We start from the raw sequence: 27,471 nt of genomic DNA on the forward strand, positions 1-27,471 counted from the left end.
ACAGAACAGAACTGAGGTTACCAGAGGTTGGGGGGGTGGGCGGGCTATCAAGAAATTGGTACAGGGTCACAAGAATGATTATGGTTTATAATGATGAAAACACTAATTATCCTGATTTGATTACCACATACTGTACACAGGTATTGATATTCAACTCTATACCCCACAAATATATATAATCAATTATGTTTCAAAAAAAAAACAAAAACAAGACAGTGCTCATCTCCAGAGCTTCGGTATGGCACCCAAACCTGCCAAGTATCAGTGCCGGATTCACACATATATATGTATATATATGCTTGTGTGTGTGTGTGTGTGTATATATATATCCTGATATCAAGACGCCACCCAAAACTTACTCAACTAGAAGGTCCAGGACTGGGAATCTATATTTTAAAGCAGGGGTTGGGGGGGGATAGGGGGAACCCCTCCTCAAGTGACTGAATTCACCTAGACCCCATATGTGGACCACAATGGCATGGTCCCTGCCCACACCAGGGGATGACTTGCTGGGTCAGAGACCAACGTTCCCTGTTCCTGGACTCCTTCTCAAGGACACTCAAGCAGATTTTGATGCCCTAAGTGTGGATGGGCCTAGGAGGCTCCCTTCTACCAGCTCTCAGGAATGCCCATGCTGCTGATGGGCCGTGAGCTAACCTTACTGCGTGCTCACTATATGCCCAGCTGTGGACCTCTTCTATTATCCACATAGTCCAGAAGACAGGATCCATTATTTCCATTTTACAGATGGCAAAACTAAGTTATGGAGAGGGTTTGTAACTAGCCCAGGGTCACACAGCTAATAAGTAGAGTCGGAACTTGGACATGAAGATGCCTGACTCCAAGCCCATGCCCTTAACCTTTAAGCTTTGGCACCTCTCAGAAGACTGGATGTAATACTCCTGCCTCTGGGCCCTGAGAGCACAATGGCTGGATAAGGCCTGGACACACATTACAGACCCCTGAGGAGGCACTGAGGTGTGAAGACCAGAGCCCCCTTTGAAAGACTGGCATAATCCTAGAAGCACAGAGCCCTGACAAATCACTGAGGGAACCCTGAGGTTTTGTCCTGTCCCCAGCCCCTCAAAACTTTGTCCAAGAGCAGCGCAAATCCCACAATGTCCACCAGGGTCCAAACTTTCTGGGAGGGCGGGACCATGGGAAAACTCGGTTCCACTGGAACACCTCCTCCTCCAAGCCCCAATCTACCTGACAAAGCTCAGCAGGCCCAGTGTGCTGAGGGACCTGGCCCTCAGACTCTTCCCCACCTACCCAGGAGCAGAAGAGAAATGTGGGACGGAAGGGGTGGCACGTTACCAAGATTATTATAGCCTAGTTATTTACTCCTTCTAGTGTGGTCATGTGGTTCCCAGACCCTCACACCCAGCCCTCTACCCAATTCTCAGAAAACACAGCCAAGCTCACAGATGCCACGCAGCACAACTGGGGACACGCAGCACTCGGGGGAGCACCAGCTTGGGCAGCTGTCACACACCCATACAGGTGCCAGGTTATCCCCCTCAGGAACTGGGGCAGCAGGGGCCCAGACACACCAAATTTATCCTCAATTTTTATTGGTCCCAAATTCAGACCCAAATAACTGTGCCCTTTTCTTAAGCCCCCAAACCCAGGAACTAGCTTTCTCTTTTTGCCCCTTCACACCCCCACATCTAAACTTTGAACTCTGCTATATCTACCTGCAGATTATTTCCAGAATTCAAGCCCTCTCACCACTGTCACCCTGTAGTCCAGTCCACCACCACCTCCCAGCTGGACATTAGAATTCCCTGCTTACCTGCCTCCCTGTCGTTCAGGTTCCGCCCAGCAAATACATGAAATCGAAGTACATCACATTGCACTCCCCTCAGCATCTTTTGAGTCTTGACTCCTACAAATCTCTGCATCACTGGCCTTCCTGGTTTCCCCAAGACCATCAAGGGCACCATACACACTGTTCCCTCTGCCTGAGACACAGGTCCAGAACTTCCAGCCATGGTTCACTCACTCACTCTAGTCAGGTCTCTTTCAGCAGAACATCCTCAGTCTTGCCTGAGTACCCCAAGTGCAACTGCCCTTCACCCCACTTTATTTCTTCATATACTTACCAAACTTGACAATGTGTGTGTGCACATTTGTGTTTGTGTATACACATCCCACAATGTAAAATGACGTCATGTCTACATGGCTTGTTTAGCATGTCTTCCCCTGCTCTACAGGCAAGAGCTCATCTCTGCATCCCCAGCACATAACAGTAGACACTCAACTATTTGTTCAATGAACCAACAAATTAATCTATGAATTTAACTTATGAACTTGTCTGTCCCTGTTCACAACTGCTCTAAGGTTGTTTCTATCATTACAAACCCAGGGTCTTACCCATGAAAGCCGGAGCTCCCTAAGAACACCATCCCCCCAAACAGGAGCCTCCTGAAGGCAGGAGCCACAGGTGCCTGGCTTAAAGGGGGAAGTTCCAAAGTGGGACCTTCTCTACATGTGAGACTCCTCCTTAGTCCCCACCTCTGAGCTAAGAATCGCATTAACTTCCCTGAGACAGAAGATGCCCAACCAGATCTGGGAAATGCCCAGCCTTGTGAATGGAGGGGTTCAGGTGTTGACCCCATCCCAGCCCATCACTTGGCTCTCAGAGGCCACTGATCTTTACCAACTACAACCACTCATTTAGCACTTAGCACTTATTGTGTGCTGGGCACTATACTAAGCACTCAACATACTAAATTATATCTTACTTAATCCTTTTAATCCTGTGAGATCAGTAGGGAGGCAGAACCTGAAAGAGGATAAAAGCACTGACTTTGGAGCCAGGCTGCCTAGGTTTAAGACCCAGACCCGCCACATACTGTGTGGTGTGAGTGTGGGCAGGTTATCTAAACTCTCTATGCCTCAGTTTCCTCACCTGTCTGTAAAATGGGAGTAACAGACACCCCCTCTCCTCACAAGACCACTATGAGGATTTGATGGATTATGTGCAATGCACTCAGAATAGGGCCTGGCACACGGGAAATGCCACACAAGTGTGGACACTGAGGCACAGAGAAGTTTATGGGGTTAAATCACATACTTATTCAGTAAGTAGAAGAGCAAGCACTTGAACTCAGGCTGCCTGCATGCAGAGCCCCGACCTTGGTCACTGCACTACACTGCCTCCCTCTGCAAACACAGCATACACTCACCTCGAGGCGCAGAAACCCCTGTGTCTCTGTCCAACTGAGAAATCCAAAGTCACTCCTTATTTCTCTAGAGCAGAGGGTACATGTTAGATGGGAGAAAAATTAGATCTTTATTTCCTCTAATCTCTATCAGAAATTTAGCATGTTTTCTAATTATGAATTTTTGCAACTAGCAGTACCTATAAGTTTGTCACCAAAAGAAAGTAGATATTTTCATACTGCATCATAGCTGTTGCAGATGCTGCAAAATATTTATACTCATCAGTACATTGAACTTTAAAGTTGTCAGACCACCACTAGATCACATTATTTAATATAGTAATAAACACATGTGTTGCTCTAACAAATGTTTTAATACATTGATAAATGTACTTCAAATATACTGATAAAAATATATCACTGATGCACTTTTTAATCCTGTATATTTAAAGACCTTATTTAGAGAAGGGGTCCATGGCAACAAAGAGCCGAGAACACCTGCTGTAGAGTGGGGAGGGAGCAAGCTCAGTGGGAGGCCGGGTCCTCCCCTCCCTACCCATTGCATGCACCCAGGCTGAGATTAAAGCAGAGGATGGGCACTGCTCCCATTTCCTACCCAGGGGCGTGGAGGGCCTGGTGAAGGACCAGAAGCCACCCGAAGGCTCTGTGACTCCCCAGTGTCATGCCACAGTGCTCTGGCTGATCCTCAAATCCCTGCATGCCCATGAAGGTGACTCCACAGAAACAAAAACAGTCAAGTATACCTGGGAGCTGGGGAGCAGGCTGCTCCTGGAGCTTCTTTCCATCAGGCCCCCAACACCACAATCTCTAGCTCCCCCCTGTTGGTCCTCACCTGCTATGGCTGAAATCCACCAGGTCTGCAGCTTCCTTCTTCCAGCTGCAGCTGCTGCCCCAGCCTCTTCAACACAGGCTTTAACTCAGCTAGTGAGCAACTACCACTATGCTGGGGACAAGGGGCCTACAAAGTGGACAGTGATAGGAATCAAGCCTCACCCCTTGAGGCAAATGAAGTCAAGATGACCTTAGTAAAGACAATTGTGCTGCCCCAATGTACTGGCGGGGAGAATCTTCTAGAAGGGAAAGTAAGGTGCTAACATGAAATGAGAGGAAGAAATATGGAGCCAGTTCTTTCCTGGCCTCATTTTACTCACTTACCTTCCCTCGAGAGTTAGTATAAACAAGAGCCTGCAAGGTTCTAGAGTGGCCAACACCTGTGACTCAAAAAGTAGATGCAGGGAAGACATCAAGACACCTGCCCATCACATCGCCTGCCCCAGAGTTCCACTCCAGGTGGCCAGCCGTTCTAAGCGATGTTGTACAGATGAAATAATTTGCCCTCTAAAGGCCTATATTCTTCAGTGACTGGTGTCACAGATAGTGTCATGGGGCAGGGGTGGATTTTTCACTTGAAAGTCATCTCCAAATTGAAAAATGACAAAGAATCACCATTGCCACCATTCCTACTGTACAGCAACCACAGAGTTGAGAGGGAACGCTCTTCCTTATGCTGAGATTCCTGACGATACAGAAGACAAGACAGACTTGTAGATCCAGGTGACAATCACCAATGGATACTAGAGCCATGGAAGAAAGGTGGATGGGGAACTTCTCAGTGCTGGGTTGGACCAACGGCTCAGAACCCACTCCTTACCCTGCACCTCGCTGAGGGTGAGCCACAGCCAGGGTGGCCTCCTGAGGTGACTCAGGGAGTCGGCCAGCCCTCCTGGGAGGACTCTTACCAGGAGATCTAGCGTCCAGTGGGTGAAGAACTAGGATGAAGGGTATCATGAGGCACCAACCGGCCTGGGCCACAGTGTGCGACATTCCTGAGGACAAATGGCCCAGTTCCTCCACCAGGTAATGGTACGATACCAAAAAACCGCTATACCAGAGAGACACATCATGAGGAGACATAACAACTTCATACCGATTTGGATCCTGACCCAACAAACCACCTATGAAGAGATATTTTTTATATCAGGGAAATCTGAATATGGACTGGATATTGGGTGATTATTAAGGAGTTGTCGATTCTGTGTGATAATGGCATTGTGGTTACATTCCTTAAAAAGCGCTGAATCTGTTGGAGATGGCTGGAGAGTCATACTGAAGCATTTAGGGTGCACGGACTCACAAATACTCTCCTCCTAGTCCTGGGACTAAGGGTGAGGTAACACTGGACCCCTGCAGAGGCCAGGACACAGGCTTTTCCTCCAGACTTGTGACTGAGCCCTGCTCCTCACCACATTCCTTAGCCCCTGAGCCTGTGCTCGCCTGTGAGCTGTCAGCCCCACCCACTCCTCACCAGCACAGAGCTGCCCACTGGCCTGACACCCATGACACCAGCGCCATCCCGACTCCCATGACACCAGGGCCATCCCTCCCAGCAGAATCCCACCCAACCAGGAGGCCTCTGCTAGGCCTCCGCTCAAACATTCCCCAAGCATTTGCCAGGAACAAGAATGGGGGTGTCCCCGAAGTACTCACATCTTGGTGGGGAAATAAGACAGCCACATAAAGGAAGTGGGTGACCAACACCACACGAACACACAAATGAAGTGCACAGGAAGGGTGAAGGGGAACGCTAAGACGATCTGGGGAGGGAGGGAGGAGTGAGGCTGTAGGAAGAGTGGGGGATGGCAGGAGAGGGCACAGCAGAGTGGCGACGCAGGGGAGACCAGCACGAAACCAGCACGGCCTGGGCAGGTCCCTGGCCAGGCTGACCTGAGCTACTCCTTATGCCTTAGCAGTTACTTCTTATCAAAGATTAATAAACTGGCAGTCTGGCTTATAAAAAGGCAGCAGCAACTAAGGTCATGCTCCAGAGCAGACATTAAAAAAAAAAAATGCCTAAACTGGGACAGGAGCAATGGGGAAAGCAGGAAGCCAGGCGGGCTCCCTCGGTGTGCCCCTCTCCCGTCCCCTGCAGAAGCACTGTGGCAGAGTCACTCCATCCTGGACTCACTACTACTGTTATTTACCTTTTATCCCTCACAACCTGGGGAGGGGGCCCAAGATATCTTCTAACACCTGCTGGATAAGTGAGATGGAATTACATGGCTCGGCTTTAGTCTCAGAAACAAGCTGAAAAAAAATTATTTTAAGAGCACGGTGAAAAAACTCCAGCAGACTGGAAGACAGGAGACTTGGGTGCTAGTCCTGGCTTTGATTTACTAAGTGGCTTTAAACAATCCACTTCACTTCCAGAGAATGGGGGTAATAAAATAAGCCAATTAAAGACAGGGAAAAGTGCCAGCTAAAACTATTATGCTCAGAGTTTGGGGAGACAACTGGAAACTCCTTTTCCCCAGAGTCTCCACCATCCTGATGCCTTCTCCAAACCTCCCACCCAAGCAGTTTGTCTCCCACACTAGCAGACAGGAGCTGTGTGGGCCTCGGGCCAACCTCTTCTGTCTCCCAACACCCACAACCTGACCCCCCTTTGATTTGGTATCTACAGTAAAACTGCAAGCCAGACGCAATTTCAGGACATGATAGGGCCTCTTTTCAGGCCAGAAGACATGACTCTTATCACCTCCTCTGGCCCCAACAACCCTCAGAGGGAGCCAGACTGTCCTTCATTAGTTACCAACCTCCAAGGGCACACACAGCTCACTCAGCCCACCTCAGACCCCAGCTGGGACTTGCCTCCCTCCCTCCTGGGCACAAACATTTTGTCTAATCCTCATCCTGCTGCTGCTGTAAGCTCCAAAGGTCTGTCAATGTCAGCCTGCCTCAGAAGTGGCCTGGCCCACATTCACCCAGCACAGCACAGGGAAAAGCCATAAAAATGCCTGAAGACAAGTCTAACCACCACAGATAACAGCAGAAAGTATGTAATGCCCATAGCACGAGGTAGGGAAAAAAACACTGGGCTTAGAGGCCAGAAATCTGGCCAGCACTAATAAGCCATGTGACCTTGGACAGGTCATTCCACCTCCTGAGACCCCAGTCTCCACATCTGCAAAAATGGGGGCCATCCTGCTTGCCCTCAGGGAAGAACAAAATAAGATGCTGAGAAAGCACTCTGAAAAGTAGGCCAAACCACACATAAAAGATTTGGGTTTGGTGTCTATCAAAGGCCTTTTACAGACTGTCATCAGCCCTGTGGGAAAGAAGTGGCCCAGGAGGAAGGAGAGAACCAGCAAGATGACCTCTCCCAGAGGATCTTGTGCAAATGGAGAATAAGGAAGAAATGTTACTTGGCCCCTGCCTTTCCCCAGTGTGCTCCTAATCCTATTTTCACCCCAAACAGGAGTCCTGGGTCCCAAAGGACAAAACTAAGTGGTGACCATCACCTCTGCCAGGACCTCAGTTCAGAGCTCACAACAGGTGGAGACAAACAACAAACATCTCCGTGTGGGAAAGACAGGCTGATCACAGGTACAGAACTGTGTGCTGAGAATGCTGCATTTGGGCAAACAAAAAAGGAGGAGGAGAAGCATTGGTCTGTAAATGCATGAAATAACTCTGCAAAGTTACACAAGAACTGGTAACGTTGGTTGCCTCTGAAGAGAGGAGCTGGATGACTCAAGGTCGGGGCAAGGGAGATTTTTTTCACCGTGTACCCTTCTGTACATTTAGGATTTTGAACCAGGTAAACTACTCAAAAATAAATAAGTAAAGAAAGCCAGGCTGTTTTGCTGAGAGAGGACCGGCCCAGCCCCACCACTCACCTTCCCTTCTGGAGTCCCCTGCCCCCATCAGGCCTCACCTGCCACTCAAGGCCCCACCTCCTCCAAGAAGCCCACCCTGATCACTCCACCCTGGTAAGCTCCCCTTCTCCTGACCCTCTCCTTCTCTCAAACTTTTTATATGCTGCTTTGTAGAGTAATTATCCTTCCTGGTAAGTCTTGTCTCAAACATATTTTCACCCTTCTAACAAAAGCGCTATCCCTTTTCTTTCCCTTGTTTCCTCCACAGCACTGACCTAGGCACAGTGGTCACAGCAGTTGCCCAGTAATTGCTTCTTGGATGTTGAACAAAAGAAAAAAAAAAAATAGCAAATGACTACATCACTGTAGAAAGAGGAACTGGATGGCTCAGAGTGTTCTGTCACAGTAAAACTAGCACATGATGTTTTGGGGAAAGTCAAGAAGTCATGTATGTGCTGATGCTCCCAAGCCCTGCTCCACTGCACAAGCCTGAAGGAAGCAAATCTGCCCAGGATGGGAGAGTACCCAGGGCTGAGGCAAGCTTCCCAGGCTGCACCCCACTTCTGAGAGACACCTGGTGGCAGTGATGGTCTCCTTCCCAAAGTACCAGGCAACACCCCTATCCCCTAGGGCAGACACAACCAGGCCGGAGCTGCAGACCAAGTGTATCTTACCCCAACAAACCAAGGGCTCATCCAGGAGAAACTGGCTGTGCTTACAGAGCCCCAAGCCTAACTCCCAAGGGAGAAGTTAGAGGTTAACCTCTGCGTTGGGGAGGAAAGAGGAAGCCTCAGCAGGGCAGTCACTGTGCACCTGGCCCTGTGCAGAGCAGAATCATAGGAGACATGGGGAGAGATGGATATGGATAGTATGGTGTAGTTGTCAGGAGCAGACTGTGAAGCCAGACTGCCTGGGTCCACATCCTAACTCAGCCATGTACTGTGTGCCTTTAGAAAAGTCACTTCACCTCTCTGTGCCAATGTTTCCTCAGTTGTTAAACACAGTAACAGCGTCCACACCTGAAGGGCTTGCTGTGAGCGAATGGAATTTGAATACTCAAGACCGTGCCAGAACCTAGAAAGGCTTAATAAATGATACACTAGACCAACAAGATAGTAACGATAACCTGCCAAAACAGGGTGCTGCATGCTCCAGGCTTAGGGACTCAAAGAAGACTAGCGGGGGGTGGGGGTGGGGGGCAGACAGGCTCTTGATGGCCAGCCCAACAGCTCTCTGATGTATGTCCCTTCCTTAAGGAGGCCTGCCTTGACCACAGTTGACCCTAGTGTCTCTGCCTGCTTAGGCCCCAAACTACGCACTTGGCTATAGAGCTTCCTCCAAATGTAGAGGGATGTCCATGTCCTCCTCTCCTTGGGAATCCCTCCCCCACCAGTGGCCCACTCTTGGCTTTGCCCAACTACTCCAAAAATGCCTTTGGATTAGACTGTCCTTCCAGGTCTGCAGATAAGCCCCAAGGTCCTCGCCCCTTTCCAGCAGCAATGTCCCTATCTCACTAAGACCCCACAGGCATGTCCATAGAAACCTTTGGTTGCCCACAGGGTCCCAAATACCCTCTCTTCCTTACCCCAAATCCTCCAGTTCTGCGGGATACCAGGGTTTGATAGAAACCACACAGGACCACACCCTCCACTAACTGCTGAGTAGCTGGGAGCACGTCGCTCTCCCTCCCTGAGACTCAGCTTCCACATGTCTAAGCTCTCTTCTAGCTCACATGCTGGAATGTCATGACTAAGGGTAATGCTTCCCCTCCCCGCTCCTCCCCCTGCAGCTTCCCTGAAGCACAGCTTCACCGAGGAGAGGCCTGGGGCCCAGCCCCACACAGAGGCCCACTCTCCTCTCTGGCCACCATCGTTTTAGAGGGAAGAAATAATCTAAGGCCAGCTCAGTAAGAGCAAAGTGATGAGACTCCTCCCTGACAGGACTGCCAAGTGCACAGAGGCCCCATGTTGTGGACTCACTTTTATTACCTGGCCTTAGAGAAAAGCAAAGCTGCTTCATAGCTACACAATTTTGCAGAGGGAAAAAAAAAAAAGAGGACTGATTCCCATAGAGCAAGAATAGCTCCTGTCATTAAGTTAATCATCTGTCCCAGCACAGGGAGGGAAGGGCAGGGGAAACATCTGGACAAGGCTAGACCAGTGGTTTAGCAGCAGCAAAAGCGTCACAGCACCAGGGTGGCAGCAATAACAAGTGGGGCGGCAGCTCCTATCAGAGGAAAAAGACAGCCCTCAAGGTCACCCAGGATGGAGGTACTGCTGAGTTGTGCCTTGCTGCTGGCTGCCTACCGGGAGCGGAGAGCAGGGCAGAGACAGGGCTGACCAGAGGCCCCTGCTAACCTCCCTGGGTATGCCCAGGGCTCAGAACCAGGGGCAGATGTGGAGAGAGGGTGAAGCTGCTGTGCTGGAGAGGAAGAGCCGCCCAGCCTCACAGTAGTCACACTTCCTATCCCTCCCACTCCCCAGACACTCGAGCAACCCCAAATAAAAACTGCCCATAACTAGGGGAGAAGGAGCCTCCGTACCCTAATGACTAGCTTCTGAGTGCAGCCACACCCTTTCTCAACAGTCCCACAGGCCTCCGACTCCAGATCTGGGGTGGGAGCAGGAGCCAAAACCAGGGACCTGAATAACTTTGGCTGCTTCCTGAAGAGCAGGGTCACACCTGAAAACCAGGAGAAAAGGCTGTGGAGTGACGCACCGCCTGCCCACAACAGTTACATGCAAGCCATCCGGAGGCTAAGGGTGGATGGAATCCCTCAAAGACCACCCCAACCTGAGACCAACAGGCTACATTTCCCCCCAGGTGCCTCCCACTGCCCCAAAACCCACTCTGCACAAGGTCTCAGAACACCATGACCAGCCATGCCGAAGGCTCTAGTCTCAGACCTGTGTTCTCCAAAGCGCAGGCTTCTCTGAGCTCCCCCACCAAAAGCAATGGCACAGTCTGAGCAGGGGTTGACAGGGCCTCTCAGAAGCCACGATTGGCAATCTGTCCATGGTAACAACAGTTTTAGTCTTTGTGATGAAAAAAAGACAAACTGGTTCCAGCCCAAATCAAATCCACAGCCTTGGCTTTCCCAAGGGGCCAGCTTCTAACCAATGCAATAGGCCAGGACAATGGTCTGTGCTCCATTTTACTCCATACCAAGACAAGAGAGAGGTGGACGGAGGTTCTACATAATAGGGTTGTGCTCTCTCCTCCTCCAAATGCACACAGACCAGCATTCCCCAAAGCAAAGACCAGGTCTCCTCAACCAAAATAGCCTCATGGCAGATTCCCTATCTCTTCCCACAACAAAACCTTTGCTACTTCTTCCTTCCCTCCCCCTCTTATATGCTCAGGGCCATTTTCCAGGGAACACCTACTGGGGAGTACTGGGAAGGATGCTGGGGGTAAAACCTAGAAAGAAAATAGTGGACACCATCTTCTTAGGATTTTCAGACCCACAGGAACCATGATGATCCATGTGCAGTTTTAATGAGGGGAGACGATAATAATCAGTTTTCCTTGCATGCTATATTAAATTTTGTTTTGAGAATTTCCTCGTCAATTATTTGGAAGCCTCTAGTGAAATCCCTCACCTCAAAGAGCACCCCACTGAGAAAGGACCTTTGGAGGATGCTGAGGCACCTAGAACCCCAGCCAACACCCTCACACAGAGCAGGGCCCCAGATAACCCCAACACTAATATTTTGAAAGCTTCTATGCATCCACAACTATACTGACTTTTACAGATGGTGTCTTACTTAATCTGTACAACTTTAAGATTGTTATCATGACCTTTTTAGAAATGAGGAAACAGGTTAAGTAACCTACCTGTTAGAGCTGGGAGTGAAACCCGTCTCCACGTTTTTAAACAATTCATAGAGCCGGGAGTGAAACCCATCTTCAGGTTTTTAAACACTGGCTGTCCTGCCTTCCCAGCAGGACAAGGGCAGCTCTAGGCAAGGCTGCCAGTGGGATGATCTGGGCCTTGCTTCAGGACTGCAGAGGCCTTCAAGCCCAGCCTTAGTTCTCAAGCCTCTAGCAGCAAAGTGAATGGCATAGGGCTGCAAAGTGTCAGCTCATTTCACTGGGAACTCTCATATTCCTGTGTGTACCCTGCCACCCATGGTCCTGAGGCTTTCCCAGGCTCTGAGTTTTAGACAGTCTCACCCAACACATGAGAAGCTCTTCAGGGCAGGGGACATCTTCCAGACTAGGGTTACCAGACACTGTTACCAAAACCTCCCTCGGCCATCACTGCTGTTCACTGACCACCCACCATGCCCAGGGACTACACTAGGTGCTTTACTTGCATTCTCATTTCCTCCCTCACATCAGCCCTGTGAAGGTGTAACTTACCCCCATTTTACAGATGAGAAAATTGAGGCGCCAAGAGTTTATGTGACTTGACACAAGGGGGCAGGTTTGGGATTGGGATCTGTTCAGTGCAACTCCCTAACCCCTCCTCTTAACCATGAGGCCTTCCCTTCCCTAGTCAGGATCTCACATCTGCCCTCCCTGAGACCACCACAGCTGGCTCCTGGAGTTAAAGAATAGAAACTGTTCTTTTCTACCATTATCCAAAGCTGAGGAGGGTACACCCTGATCTTCTCCACCCTTACCCTTTCCCTACCAATCAATGTTTAGACTCACTGTTTCAGTGGCCCATGCCAGGGCGCTCCAGGAAATGCCACCAGGAGTGGCCATTAGAGCCAGAGGAGGGGACCAGAGCAGGAGTGGCAGCCCTCACCCTCTGTCAGTGGGCATGCTGTTGGGTCCAGTGGACCAGAGGATCAGGCCAGTTTCAGACATAAGTCCCCCTCCCTGCTCCTGCCCCTTCCAAGTTCTATAAATAACCCAGGTCAATGCATCAGAGGAAACGCAGTCAGGTGGGTGCAGAAAGATCCTGGTGGAAAAGATGACTTCTATACAGTAAATTAAGGCTCCCATTCAGATCAAGGACAGCAAGTCAAATTCTCCAAGACAGACTGTTCTTGGCTGAAAACAGGCCCACCTGGACCTACAGGCTCAGCCAGCTCAGTTAAGGAAAATCCAGAAGCCAAGAGGAAAAGGCAAGGGAAAAGCACAAACTGGGAAAAGTCAAAGAAGCCCCTCCCTGCAAACATAGAGACTTTAGTTGTCTGCCCCCTCCCCCTACACACCAGCTATGTCATCTACCAGTCTGGTCAGAGTAGCTGGACTGGGGGAAAGGGTGGAGTGATTTGGAGACAGGAACCTCTTCTGAAAAAGAAAGGGCTAAAAGATCCAGGGGAGGACTTTCCACCCCACATCCCACCCCCTGGGCTCCCTGAGTCAGGAAGGAGGGAGAGGACAGAAAGGGGGAGGAAAAAAAACAAAACTAGGGCCAAGCTATACCACATGATTCCACACCCAGCAACCAAACAGCAAGTCATGAGGGAAGAAGGGGAGAAGGCCAGGGGAGGGAGGATAAGGAGTCAGGTCACAGCCCTGCCTGGAACCTGCCCTGTGCTAACCCACTTTCACCCCAGGCCACAGCCAGCAGGCCAGGAAGGCCCTTCTCTACCCACATTTTGAAAAACATTCAAGGTCAGATCCCTTTCTACCCAAAATCTGCTTTCATTTGGGTCTGCACCAGGCTCAAGGCTCATTCCTCTTCTCCAGCAAGACTCCTAGATTTACTCAGTAGATGCCATTTCACTAAAGCAAACCTTTCCAGCACCTCTCCCCACCTAGGGCACACCCCTGCCCCCATCCCATTACCTGCCCCCCCCAAGTCACGCCCAAGTTAACCACTTGAGTGATCCACAGCAGCCTGTCAGCCCTGGGGACTGGCTTCCAGATCCTGCCGAAGCCCAAAACAGGAAATGGGGTCCAAGTCTGAAGCCTTGATCTTAACACAGGGAAGGTTAAATGCTGCCAAAATAAATTATTAAAAAAACCCCACTGGCCCTTCTAGGTGGAAGTGACTGGGAGATGATCTCCCACTGTGCATTAACCATGCCACTGCCTCCACTGCAAGCAGAGCAGGACAGGGCAGGGCAGACCGCTTAAAGGCTGACTCAAGTCTTTCCTTCTTTTAGTTAGGAGATCCACATGCCATCAGCACAGGGACACAGGACACAGAGGGGTGTCCATGGCAGAGGGCATCTGAGAACTAGGCAAGAGGCAGGTGCCTTTGGCAGCCTCTAGGTTTGGTGGGGGCGTCTCCGTTCAATCTCGCCCTGGAGGATAACACCTCACCTTCCTTCTGCCACAGGGAGAGGCTGTGCCTCTCCACTCCCCTGAGGGCCGAGCTTGAGGCAGAAGCCTGAGGCAGAAGCCCGTAGTTCTTTTCCCCTTCGGGGAAGGGAGACAGGCTCGGAGGCCCTAAGATTGTCCTTCTTGAGGTTTCCAAAGTCCCAAAGCCTCTGGATCCCACTCCTAACTTTACTTGACAATCTACCCCTAATGTATGGCCGCCACCCACACCTCTCCCAGGCCTCCCAAGGACCCACCAGCGGCCAAACCCAGCACAGAGTACGTCTGGGGGGCCGAGGGGACCCCGAAATGTTAATAACCAACCTGTCTGTCGGTTTACGCCCCTGAGCGCGAGGCCGGGGCTCACGGACACGGCCAAGGTTCTGGATCCTTCTCCCCTGCCATCCCCGCCCGGTAAGGCCTTCTAACCGTTTCTGAGGCCCCGCACCCCCCACTCACTGCGTGTGTTGGGCGCGGCCTGCGCCGAAGACCTCGTCCAGCGCCACCTTGGCCTGGCCCAGGAACTTGTCGACGCCGATGAGTGAGCGGTGCATGGTGGTGAGCACAAGCTCGCAGGCGGCAGCGTTGCCCGCGGCCCAGGGCGCCGAGCCCGCGTCGGACTCCTGCGCCCGCAGCAGGCCGTCCAGGGCGCCGGGCGGCAGCTCGAAGGAGCACTCCTCGCGCCACTCGGGGCAGCCCTGCGTCTTCTCCACAACCGACGTGCTGTACTTCTCGCGGCCCACCTGGATCACCGTGTACGCGTCGCTGGTGCTGCCCGCGCCCGAGCTCTTGCCCCGCAGCCCGCGGGCCCGCAGCACAGTCACCTGGACGTGCGTGGGCAGCCAGCGGGAGGGCCCCGCCGCCGGCTCGGCGTCCCGCACCAGGGCCATGGCGGGGAAGCGGCGGCGGGCGAGGGCAGGCCGGACCGGGTACAGGCACGGGTACCAAGTGACAAACTTGGCGGCAGCGGAGGGCGCTCAGGAGCCGGCTCCGAGCGCCGCCGATACCGCCGCCCGTACACCCGGCCGCCGCAGCCGCGGGCTGTGCCGGGCCAAACGGGCCGCCGCCTCCCCGCCCGCCAGCCGCGCCGCAACGTCAGCGGCCCGCCCTCGGCCCCGCCCCGCCGCCCGCGGCCCGCGGCCCGCGGCCCCGACCCGCGCGGCTGTGCGGCAGTGCTGCGGAGGAGCGGCTCCTGTCCCGGCCTCCGCAGACCTGCCGGCAGCGGGAGGGGGCGGGGCGCGCGGCCTCTGCAAAGGGGTGGGCGGGGCTCTCGAGCTGGCCCCGCCCCGGGCTGGGGGCGCCCTGCGCATCTCTGCCTGGCCTGCGGGGAGCGCTGCAGCCTAGGCTGGGTATGAAGTACCCGCTCTGCGCCTCTTGGCCAATCCCAAACCTGCCTTCAAGACGCCCCTGCTCGGGAAGCCCTCGCCCCAAAATGGTCCCCGCCCGCCTCTCCCGGTATGGCCATCCCGGGTGATGCGGGTGGTGCAGACCTCTCTGCCCCCTCATCTCGGGCGGCGCTGTCCCCTCCTCCAGCCCGCTCCTGCCCGGGAAAATGCCCGAGTGAAACCAGAAGGATACCCGCCCCGCCCCGTGACGGCTCTGCATCAGCAACCTGGAAGCGGGTGAGCTGCCGCCGCCTCCAACCTCCCGACTCGGGAAGGGACCATGGACGCGACCAGGCCACGGCGCGGGCGGCCGGAGAGTCGTGCTCACCCTCCGCGGACACTGCGGCGGAGAGCAGAGCGATGAATCAATGCGTAACCACATCGGTATTTAAGAGTTCACTCAGAGCTGTGGGGATTCTGCGTCACGGGCTGGGGAAAGTATAGGCTCTGGTGGGGGATTAAATAATGATTTCCCGCAATTATTAGATGCTTACTATGTGATGAACCTTGGGTATTATCTGCACACTCGGTTTATTATTAGTAATGATAACAAAGGTTAATAATTATAGTTGCTGAATTTTGGCCAACGCTGGTTCGTGTGCTTTGTATGCATTACCTCATTTTATCCTCAGAGCAACCCTGTGAGGTGAGTATAGTTTTTATCTCTATTTTCCAGAACATAAAATTGCAGCTTAGGTGAATTAGTCCAAGATCTGTAACTGCCAGAGGTGGGATCCACACAGATGCCCCCAGAGCCCATACTTTTTTGTTGTTGTTTAACTTTCAGAGCCCTCTTTTAAAATAATAATTTTTAAATAAAGTATAATACATATAGCTAAAAAAAAAAAAAATTAAATAGGACAAAAGGTCTTATGATGAAAAGCAAAAACTCCCTATTCACCCCTCAATCCAGGCAGGGATACTACTTAAAGCCATTTGTATTTTCAGGCCTATGATTACCTCCATATCGCTATATAAAATGCTTACATAGCTGTATCAGGATTTATCAGGACTGGCTATTATCTATTGCCTTCCTGCTGTGATAATGATTTAGCTCTCACACCCACTTCCCTCCCTCAATCTTGTGTTGTCATGCTATTATTTTTAGTCCCTCTATTGGATACTTTGTAATGGAAACCTTTATTTCTTCTGAGGGAGACTCTCCACAGTACCCTTGACTTTCCCCTCTCCAGGCCATGTCCTGAACCAGGAATATGGATGTGGGAAACAAGTAGCCCAGGCACAGGAACCCCACAAGAGCACACCCATCACAGGCCAGGTTCTGACAACCTGCCACCTTAATTCTTAGATCAGAAGACTGGGGTGGGGGAGTCTTAGGCACTGAGCCCAAGGTCCAGCATCCCTGTGGGTAGCACTTAGCTTTGGAGACAGTCAGATCTGCCTTCAGATCTTGGCTTTCTGCCACTTAGTTGCTATAAGACCTGAAGTTTAAGCCAGCTCTCTAATCTTTCTCTGCCTCATTTCCTCATCTGGAAAATGGGACAATGATTCCTACCTCAAACAGTTGCTGAGAAGATGGCATGAGAAAATATTGTCATAGTGGAATTCATGAAGTAGAAACCATTACAAATGATCCCAGGGCATCTGATCATCAAATACAGCCTTTTTTCTGATTATAAAAGTAATTTGGAAAATACAGAAAAATATGAAGAAAATAAAAACGAATCATAATTCCACCATCCGGAAATAAACACTGTCAACAATCTGTTGTATTTCTTTCCAGTCTTTTCTCTACACCATATGTTGTTTTACATACATTATGGGTTTTTTTCCCCTATGAGATCAACTTTTGTATTTATTTTTATTTTTATTTATTATTTTTCTACATTCAAAGGTGTTGTGGAGCACTGGGAGGGGCAGGTAGGAGGGGGGTAGGGAGGTGGAGGTGGGGAGGTGGGGCTGGCCCACAGCCAGCACCTTCACTGGCCTGCTTGGGGTGGGGTGTGGCTGAAGCCGTTGGGCCCATCCCCCACTCCAGCTTGGGAACCCAGGGGACTTCTGTGGAGGCTTGATTGTCTTGGGCTGGATGTAGTTGTCAGAGGGGCATGGCTGAGGGCCTTGGCTCCCCTCACCCTGGCTTGGGAGCCCACCCCCCTTCAGGTTTTATAAGTGTTTTTTGGTGGAGTTGGACCCTTACTGGTTATCAGAACTTTGTCTCTGATCTGTGGGTGTTTTGTGTTTTCTTTCACTTCCACATTGGATTATTAGCTACCCCCACCACTTAAACTCTGCATGGAACTAATTTGTTGTCCTTGGTTACTTCTAAAATGGGGGAACTTCCTGTGGGAACCAGCACTTGAGCTCTGTGGTTGAACTAAATTGCTGCTTTGCTGCTGATTTCCTGGGGAAGGCTCAGGTTTTAATTGTTGACCTTTTAAGTACTTCTGGGTCTTGTGAAGTCTGATACACCTGGGTTGTGTGGAAACTGTGGTCTGGGCCTGAGTCTTTTCAGCGAAGTGCACCCCTGCAGATCTGTATTCCTGACCAGTCTCCACTGAATAGGCCTGTGCTGATTGGAGGGCAGATCAGTTGTCCATGCTGTGACCACTGTTCCCCTGATGGTCCCATCTTCTTCACCACCCACACTCCAAACACTTCCCATGTTTGGGACAGGCCATGCACCAGCCTCTGAGTGGCTCTTTTTTTCAGCTGTCTGTGGCCCCTTGCTCCTATGTGGGTCCATGGGAACCCTGTCAGTGGTCTTGCTGGCCTGGGGTCCACCAAGGCCCTCTTCTCCCCTGCAGTATCCAAGCAACTTCATAGGAAGGGCACAGCTGCGGCTTTTGCCAGCTCTTGCTCCATGTGCTCACCAGGGCCAGCCTTGAAATGGCCAGGGCTCAAAATGGTCAGAGCGGTCCCTTCTTTCCCACTGCAGCTTCTCCCACCTTCATGAACTCCGTAGGTTTCTCCTCCTCTTCCTATGAGTGCAAGCAGCCACAGCTTGGCGGTCGTTGCTTTTTTATAATAGTTGTAAATTGGTTAATTTGGGAGAGAGTGACACTGGGGACATCTATTCCACTATCTTGATCTGGAAGCCTACATTACGGTTTTGAGGCAACTAGAATATAATAGTTAAACCTGTGGGCTTTGGAGTCCTGTTTCCACCATCTACTTTATATGTGTTACTTCATTTACCCCTCAAGACAGCCCTCTTAAGGCAAGTGCTGTTGCTACCCTCGGTTTCACTGATGAGGAAACAGAAGCAGAGAGAGCTTGGGTAACTTTCCCCTGGTCTCCAACTGAAAAATTGTAGAAACTGAACTTGAACTCGGGTCTGAGTGACTCTAAGGCCTGTGGCACTCTGCCCTCGCACTGGCTTGTTGGTCATCTAAGCACTACATCAATTTATTTTTTTTTTTTTTTTTTTATTTTATTTTATTTTATTTTTTTTTAAAAGATGACCGGTAAGGGGATCTTAACCCTTGACTTGGTGTTGCCAGCACCACGCTCAGCCAGTGAGCGAACCGGCCATCCGTATATGGGATCCGAACCCGGGGCCTTGGTGTCATCAGCACCGCACTCTCCCGAGTGAGCCACGGGCCAGCCCCAGCACTACATCAATTTAAAGTGGATAAAGCAGAAAGTGTTCTTATATCCATTTTACAGATGAAGAAATTGAGGTACAAAAAGGTTAACAGACTTACCCAAGGGTACAGAGTCAGGATAAAGCCCCGTCTTTTAGACTGGCTTCCCCAAGGGCTTTGCAAATGAAGATACTAAACTTCAACTAACATACATTTGTCAGTCTCCTTTAATGGTCCTGCTTCATCTGTTTGCCTACTCCAACATGACTGCTCCTACCTCCCTTCCTCCCCTCCCCCATGGTGTAGCCAGGCCTCAGGAAAGGGCAAAAGAGAACTCAGATGAGCTACTCCCCCTCCTGCTCTCCTTCCTCCTGCCCTGGCCTAAGCAGTTTGGCAAGCTCAGGCTTCCTGCTGGCTTGGGACTGTGGCTGGCTGTAGGAGGGCAGTGAAGACAGTCAGTGCTTCCCTGTGGGTCACTTTGCCTTCAGAGGAAAGGGCGGGTCCGCTAGCCGTCTGCAGTGGAGAAAAGAGCAGAAACTCCAAAGATGTGGAGATCTGGGCCACCGAGAGGTGTGTTTGCTGCTCTAGAAGATGAGACCACCCACCTCCATCCCCTACAGCCTGGGTGAGGGTTAGACAAGAGGACCCTGACAGCTCAGCTTCCTCTGCCTCCCCAGGGCTGGTTGTCATCACTGTCTTCCTGGGCCTCTCTAGAGGGTTAGGGACAGTTCTTGCTTGAAAAGAGTTGGCCTTTGTGTAATTTCCACTGGCTCCCCTGTGCAATAGCGTTTAAGCCCATTAGCTCTTCCACATAGATAGGCACTAGATTTGTCTGGCTCTTCAAGCTACATTTCCCCCTATTCTTTACCTCTCCTTCCAGCAACCATTTTCTAGGCGCCGTCTATAGTAGGGTCACATAGCCCAGGTCCAAATCCTGGTGCCACCAACTGCTAGCTTGTATAAGCTTGGGCAAATTACTGAGCCCTACCGAGTCTCAGTTTCCACATCTGTAAAATGAGCCTAATAATAGGAACTCATCTCGTATGCAGGGTTGGTATCTCAACCCTCCCTAAGCAGTAATGAGTGTTATCATCTTAGAAATCTTTGCTAAAAGCAAAAGGTTGTGCCTCCATGTTTCATTTGCATCTCTTTGATTGCCAGTGAGATTGAACATTTTTTTTCAGTTATTAGTCATTTGTATTTCCTCCTTTAATGAATTGTCTATTTTCTGAATTGCCTCTTTTCTGTGCCCATTTTTCCTTGAAGCTTTAATTTCTTATTAATTTATATTAGCCTTTTCTATGTTAAGAGTAATAACACATTGTCTTTCATATTTGTTGCAAATATGTCTTTGACATTAGAAGTTTTGTCGTCAATTCCTTGAATTTCTTCCATTGTTTTAAACTTAAGTTCTTCCACAGTCACAGGTCCAATAAATTTTTAAGTTGTTTGGATTTTTGTTTGTTCTTTTATTCTCTTTAAATCCTTCTAGAAACAATTTTGGGGAATGATTTGATGTGAAAATCTAACCCTCTCTCTCCCAACAGCTATCTGAGTTTCCCAATATTTATTTCAAAACCCTATCCCTTAGCAATGGGTTCATCATATAAGTTCTCATATATTCTATAGACAGTCTGAACTTTATATTCTATTCCATTAAGATTTATATCATTCTGTTTTAATTATTGTTGCCATTTAAGTCTTTTATTACAATGGAAAAGCAAATCTGCATTCATTTATTTTTTTATAGTGACTCTCACCTTTGTATTTATTTACATGAGCCCTAATTCTATTTGGAATCATGGAAGAAATTGTTGTGAGAAAAACTGACATCTTTACAAACAGTAGTCATCCCATTAAAAGTCATGCTACACTCCCTAAGATTAGGAGTAAGACAAGGAAGTCCTCTCTCCACTTCAGTTCAACATTGTGCTTGAGGTTCTAGCTAGGGCAATTAAGCAAGGAAAAGAAATAAAAGCCAGTTAGATTGGAAAGGAAAAGTAAAACTATCTCCATTTGCAGATTATATGATCTTGTAAATAAAAAAATCCTAAGGAATCCACTAAAAATTGTTAGAACTAATAAACGAGTATAGCAAGGTTACAGGATACAAGAACAATACACTAAAATCAATTGTATTTCTGTACACTAGCAATGAACAATTTAAAATAAAATTAAGAAAGCAATTCCATTTATAATAGCATCAAAAAAGATAAAATACTTAAAAATGAATTCAACAAAAGAAGTGTAAGACTTAGACACTGAAAACTACAAAACATTGTTGAAAGAAATCAATGACCTAAATAAATGGAAAGACATCCCATGTTCATGGAATAAGAAGACTTAGTATTGTTAAGATGGCAATAGTTTCCCAATTTGTCTACAGATTCAACATATTCCCTATCAAAATCATAATTGCTGTTTTTGTAAAAATCAACAAGCTGATTCTGTAAAGCATATGGAAATGCAAGAGAGCCAGAAGAGCCAAATCAATCTTGAAAAAGAAGGACAAAGTTGGGAGATTCACACTTCCCAATTTCAAAACTTACTACAAATCAACAGAGTGTGGTACTGGCATAAGGATAGACATACAGATCAGTGGCATAGAATTGAGAATCCAGTACTAAACCCTTACATTTATGGCTAATTGATTTTCAACAAAGGTGCCAAGACTATTCAATGGGGAAAGTATAGTCTTTTCAACAAATGGTCTGGGACAGCTGGACATTCACATTCATAAGAATTAAGTTGGACCCCTTTCTTATACCGCAGACAAAAATTAACTCATAATAGATCATAGACCTAAATGTAAGAGCCTAAACTATAGAACTCTTAGAAGAAAATATAGAAGTAAATCTTCTTGACCTTAGATCAGGCAAAAACCTTCTTAGACACAACACCAAAAGCACAAGCAACTGGAGAAAAAAAATAGATAAAGTAGACTTCATCAAAATTAAAAATTTTATGCTTCAAAGGACAACATTAAGAAAGGGAAAAGACGCCTCACAGTATGAAAATATTTGCAAATCATACATCTGATAAGAAACTAGGACACAGAATATATAAAGAACTCATGATTTAACAATGAAGAGACAGAAAACCCAATTGAAAAGTGGACAAATGATTTGAATACATATTTCTCTAAGGAAGATATGCAAATGGCCAATATGCACATGAAAAGACACCAAAAACACTGGCCACTAGGGAAATGTAAATCAAAATCACAATGTGATACCACTTCACATCTACCAGAATAGACATAATAATTAAAAAAAAAAAAAAAGATAATAACAAGTATTGTCAGGATTGGAGACCTTGAAAACTTCATACATTGCTGCTTGGAATGTAAAATGTTACAGCCACTTTGGAAAACAGTTTGACAGTTCCTCAAATTGTTAACCATGAGGTTACTGTGTGATCCAGTAATTTTGCACTCCTAGATATATATGCTTGAAAAATGAAAATGTATGTCTACACAAAAAGTTGTGTCTGAGTATTCATCCCCAGATTCCTACCCCAATCCTTCAAACCAATCTCTGCTTGCATTTTTCCCATCTCAGAGGAAGAAGGTGTTCCTGCATGATTAATTTCCCTTCCTCTGCCTGGGGCAGTCCAGGGCTCCATACCCTCCCCCACTTCATTTCTGTATCCCTCATTCACAGTCTGCTTTCTCTCATCATACAAATATACTCAAGTCCCTCACAATAAAAACAGAAAACAAACTCCCTCTCAATATCAGCCTATACCACACCACGCCCTTCTTTTGTCAGGTTTCCTGAAGATGATTTATCTTCCTGGTCTCTACCCCCTCACTTCCCCATTCACAGTCTAAACCACTGCAGCCTGGCTCTCTATCCTCCCACCCCAGCCTTGTCTCCACTCATAATTGTAAAATCCCAAGGCCCCCCCTTAATCTTTACTTACTTAATCTCTCCTTGGCATTTGGTAGTTAGCCACTCCCTTCTCTGAACTCCTCAAACCTATTCTCTGCCTTTAGGACTCCATTCTTTCACGCTCCTGCCTCTTTTGCTCCTGCCTCTCCCTTTAACCTTCTGGTCTCCTTCAGAGGCTTCTCTTCCTTCCCCACTTTCTTAACGTTGCCTTATTACACAGTCCTCTTTTCTTTTCACTCCTTAGACTCTCCCTGGAGATTCACTTTTACTTATGTGGCTTTGATCCATCCTATAAACATCCCCAATTCCTATATACCTACTTCCATCCCAGTCCTCTTTACTAAACCCCAGATCCACATTTACAAATGCCATGGAACATCCCACACACTTTCAAACTCAACAAATTTGTATTAGTTTGCTAGGGCTGCCATAACAAAATACCACAGTCTGGGTGGCTTAAACAACTAAAATCTATTTTCTCAGAGCTCTGTAGGCTAGAAGTTCAAGATCAAGGCATTGGCAGGTTTGGTTTCTTTGGAGGCCTCTCTCCTTGGCTTGTAGATAGCAGCTACCTTCTTTCAGTGTCTTTCTGTGTCCTCACATGGTTGTCCCTCTGTGTGTGTTGTCTGTGTCCTGATCTCCTCTTCTTATAAGGACACCAGTCATATTTCGATTAGGGTCCACACATATGACATCATTTTATTTTAATCACCTCTTTAAAGGCCATATCTTTGAATACTGTCATATCCTGAGGTACTGGGGGTTAGGACTTCAATATATAAATTTTGTGGAGATACAATTCAACCCATAACAAAGTTAAAGTTGAACTCATCATCTTCTCTATGTTTACCGGCTGCCTCTTCTTAATTTCCTCTCTTGGCAGATCCCTCAAGATGCTAACCAGACACCTAGAAGGTGTAGTGTTGTCCTCTTCAAGGTAGATATTAAGCAGAAGCACTCTCACCTAGAGGCTGCAGAGGGCAGTGCTACTTGCCTGCTTCCCAGATGCCATATGGGAAGAAAGCAATCAAAGACCACCAGGATGGTGTCAAAAGGACTCAGGAGCCAACTCAATTATGCTTCTACTGGCAGAAGTTGCTACAAATTGAGCATCAATAAGGATAATAAGTCAATGTGTTGCTTTGCCAGGGTGACAGAGATGCAAAAAGGATTACTCAAAGCCCATTTCTTCTGAGCAGTGAGACACCCTGAAGGGGTTAACTTCCCAGAACCTTCAAGAGAGAAGTATTCCTCCTTTGGGAAATTAACACTGAACTGGGGTTCTGTCTCAGTATTTATTCTCCAGGCTAGAAAGTTACAGAAAAAAGAACTGTAGGTGGAGTTATGGCTAAGTATAGTTTAACAGTAAAGGCTAGTAATATCGGTGAAACAACAAAGTGACATTCTGTAATGCAATTTGCAAAAGGTTAAGTCTATCCATCAACAAAAACTTGTTCTTAGCAAATACTGTCTTTTCCTACAGCAGTTTCCTTAGTATGTTTACCTAACAATAAAGTAATTTTTTAAACATATCCATCAGTAGGTTAACCTGCTCCAAGGGCATCTGTCCTTGAGACAGCAACTTTGCTGTGTTACAATTCTATATCCACAACAGAGACTTTAGCCTGGGGAAATTTTCCTGTCTTTTGCAAGGTTAACATTTCTATATGTAATTTTAAAAAGTTAGGTTAAACCTGAAACTACAGGGCTATGGAAACTAGACCCTGTGAAATACATTTGCTTTATAAATGTTAGTATACTCCACATCAATGGATTGAAAAACATTGAATATATGTAAATCTATGATTTCATAATCATCTTTAAAAATTAAATTTGTCCTCATTGGAAGAAGCTAAGGAACCTACACTTTATTTTGAAAACTGCTAAGTAAATGGAAAGAATCTTGCCCTTTCTATATAAACTGCAACACTAGGTAACAAAACAGTAGATGAGAAGTCTCTTTATAAAAGTTCCAGCAAATGAATGAAAAAGGAATGATCGAATTGGAATATCACTGTTTCATAGCCCCTCATGAATTAATGGATGTAGGCAGTGGTTGTTGACATCACACAAAAAAGAGATAACCAGTAATTGTGTGCTTCTTGATAGATGAATACATCACCACTTATGAAATAGTCTTGCACCCCCCTGCAATTCTAACCAGAATTCTGATCAAACCTCTAGATCCAACTAAAATTTACAGAAAATATATGGGACAGAGAAAAATGTTAAACCAAAAACTTGGAGATGACACCAGCAAAATCCAGACTCTGGGAAACTACAGGAAAAACAACCCAGTTTTTTCAACAAATAATTGAAATAATTGCAAAGAAAAACAGCTAAAAAAGAAACGTAGAAACTTGAAAAACTTCTTTAAAAACAGATAATTACACCACTAACAATGAGCACATCCAGCACCCAGATCATGGTTTCTAAATACCATCCTCCAATAAAAAGAACCAGACTCCTTGGGAAAATGGCTGTTTGTAGGACTGGGGCAGGGAAAATACAAGATGAGCCTGGATCATTTTGTAGTGGCAAAAAGGAAGTATTCAAGAAAAAAAAAAGATGTGTGTGTGCAATACATCAAGACAACACAGAAAGAGCTCCAATGTCCAGAGCTGGAACCATTTGAGCCACAAAATAAATTCCAGTAGTACTGGATAATAACCCATTAAATAAAATAAATATTCATGAGTCGGTAGTGATATCAATAAATTGATTGAATAAAGTAAGTGAGGGAGAAGAGAAAAATCTTCCTTGCAAAATTCTAAATAATATGTGTAGATACTGGCCCCTCTAAGAGGTGGAGCTTAATTCCCCTCTCCTTGCGTGTGGGCTAACCTCAGAGATTCACCTTCAAAGAATAGAGTATGAAAAATAGTAGTTTTACAATGGCAAAACCTGGTAGACACCACCCTAATCAGGTGATTTAGATTATCATCTGCAGTGAGAGGTCACATTGATAGTATGTACTCTGATATGACACAATGAAAAGAGTACCTCCCATCTGTGCCTTTCCAGAAACCCATAGCTGTGCCTTTCCAGAAACCCATAGCTGCTTTCCAATCAGGAAAAACCATCAGACAAATCCAAATAGGGGGACCATTTTCTAAGATACCTAACTAGTACCCTTCAAAAGTGTCAGGTTCTATAACACCAAGGTCAAAGGTTTGGATCCCCAAGCCAGCCACCAAAAGAAAAAAAAAAAGTGTCAGGGTCCTGATACACAAGGAGAGACTGAGAAACTGTCACAGACAGGAGGAAACTAAGGAGACATGTCAGTCCCTGTGGGGATCTAAGCTGTGCATGTCCCTGTCTAACACATCTCCCAAGTGTGATCCCTAAACACTGTCTTTTAGTTTGACCTGTGAAAGAAAGTGAGCTGAGATGCCGGGTACCGTTCAAGCTTTATTAAAGGAAAAGAATCTGCCAGGCTGTGCTCAAAGTAGGGAACAGCCCGGGGCTGCCCTGAAAATGGAGAACAGCACCAGGTGTGGAGGTGGTAGAGCTTATATAGTGCACCAAGGGCTGGCTGATACCATTAAGGAGGGTCATTATGCTAATGTAGATCGGGGTAGAGAACTGCATCCTTGTGGAAGCAAAAGGGGTTTCTGTTTAAGTCAGGAGGCTTCTCGTAAAGGGAATGGTGAGGGGAGGGGAGGAGGTGGTGGCGCCATTCTGTACTTGGGCTTCTCTAGAGTGGCGCTGGTTATGGTGCAGATCTATTATTCCTGCCTTTTAAGTATAGGAAAAAGGGGGAAGGGCAGAGGTCTCATTCTTCTGAAGCTACTTCCTGCTGGAGATGGGTGAAGATATGGAAAAAATAAAAGATTTAGGTGGCAGGGTATTGGTTTTGTGTGGGGAGGATATATTCCTCCAGGGAAGGGTCGCTGATTCTGAGGGGCTGATATCCTCCTTGCAGGGACAATTTGGCGACCTTTTGGTTGGTGAAAGCCTGCATACGTTCCTGCAAGAAATTAGAGAAACACCAAAAGAGACAGGGGCCAAAAAGCAGGATGAGTCCCAGCACAGTTAGGGGTCCTAGCAGGGGCATAAGCCCGGGTATCCAAGGGCTCAGTGAAATGGTTTAAGTTGTTTTGGATCACCCCAGACTCATTTATGTAATAACAGCATTCCTCCCCCAAGAAGAGGCGGGTGCCTTCCTTCTCAGCTGTAAGGAAGTCAAGGGCCCAATGGTTCTGTAAAGCAACTGTCGCAAGTGAGGTGACCTGTCACTGGAGGGAGGAGATGCTGTCTATGCTTAATTCTTCTGAGAGTTTTTGATAGAATTGAGAGGCAGTAGCAGAGTCTGCTATGCCAGTTCCAGTTGCAGGAAGGATCCCTGCCCCAATTAAAAGGTACAATTAGTGCCCTATGGGAGCAGGGGCACTTCCTGAGAGGGGGGCCGAAGTTAGTCCCAGTCCCATCTCCATCTCTCCATCTGTTTGGAGGGTGATGTCAGGGATGAGCCAAAAGGATATGCAAGAAATTGTGTTGGGGGGCAGGCAACAGGATAACGTAGTTTTACAAAGGAAATATATTCAAGTTTTAGGGCATGGATGAGGAGGGGGTAAGTG

At 47.8% G+C, this 27,471-nt stretch overlaps 1 protein-coding gene across 3 annotated transcripts in view; it reads right to left on the reverse strand.

Annotated features, from left to right (window-relative positions):
* Positions 1–27,471, reverse strand: part of RAB11FIP5 (RAB11 family interacting protein 5) — a 133,242-nt gene that overhangs the window by 20,907 nt on the left and 84,864 nt on the right. For 2 of the 3 annotated variants that reach the window (XM_063078772.1, XM_063078770.1), the window contains exon 1: positions 14,528–15,002. The exons of the other annotated variant lie outside the window; for it this stretch is intronic. In XM_063078772.1, the coding sequence (XP_062934842.1) occupies positions 14,528–14,958 (431 nt within the window). In that variant the 5' untranslated portion in view covers positions 14,959–15,002. Of the gene's footprint in view, positions 1–14,527; positions 15,003–27,471 lie in introns of those variants that run through there. 3 annotated transcript variants of the gene reach the window in all.

The sequence above is a fragment of the Cynocephalus volans genome, chromosome 14, assembly GCF_027409185.1.
Source record: "Cynocephalus volans isolate mCynVol1 chromosome 14, mCynVol1.pri, whole genome shotgun sequence".
NCBI lineage: Eukaryota > Metazoa > Chordata > Mammalia > Dermoptera > Cynocephalidae > Cynocephalus > Cynocephalus volans.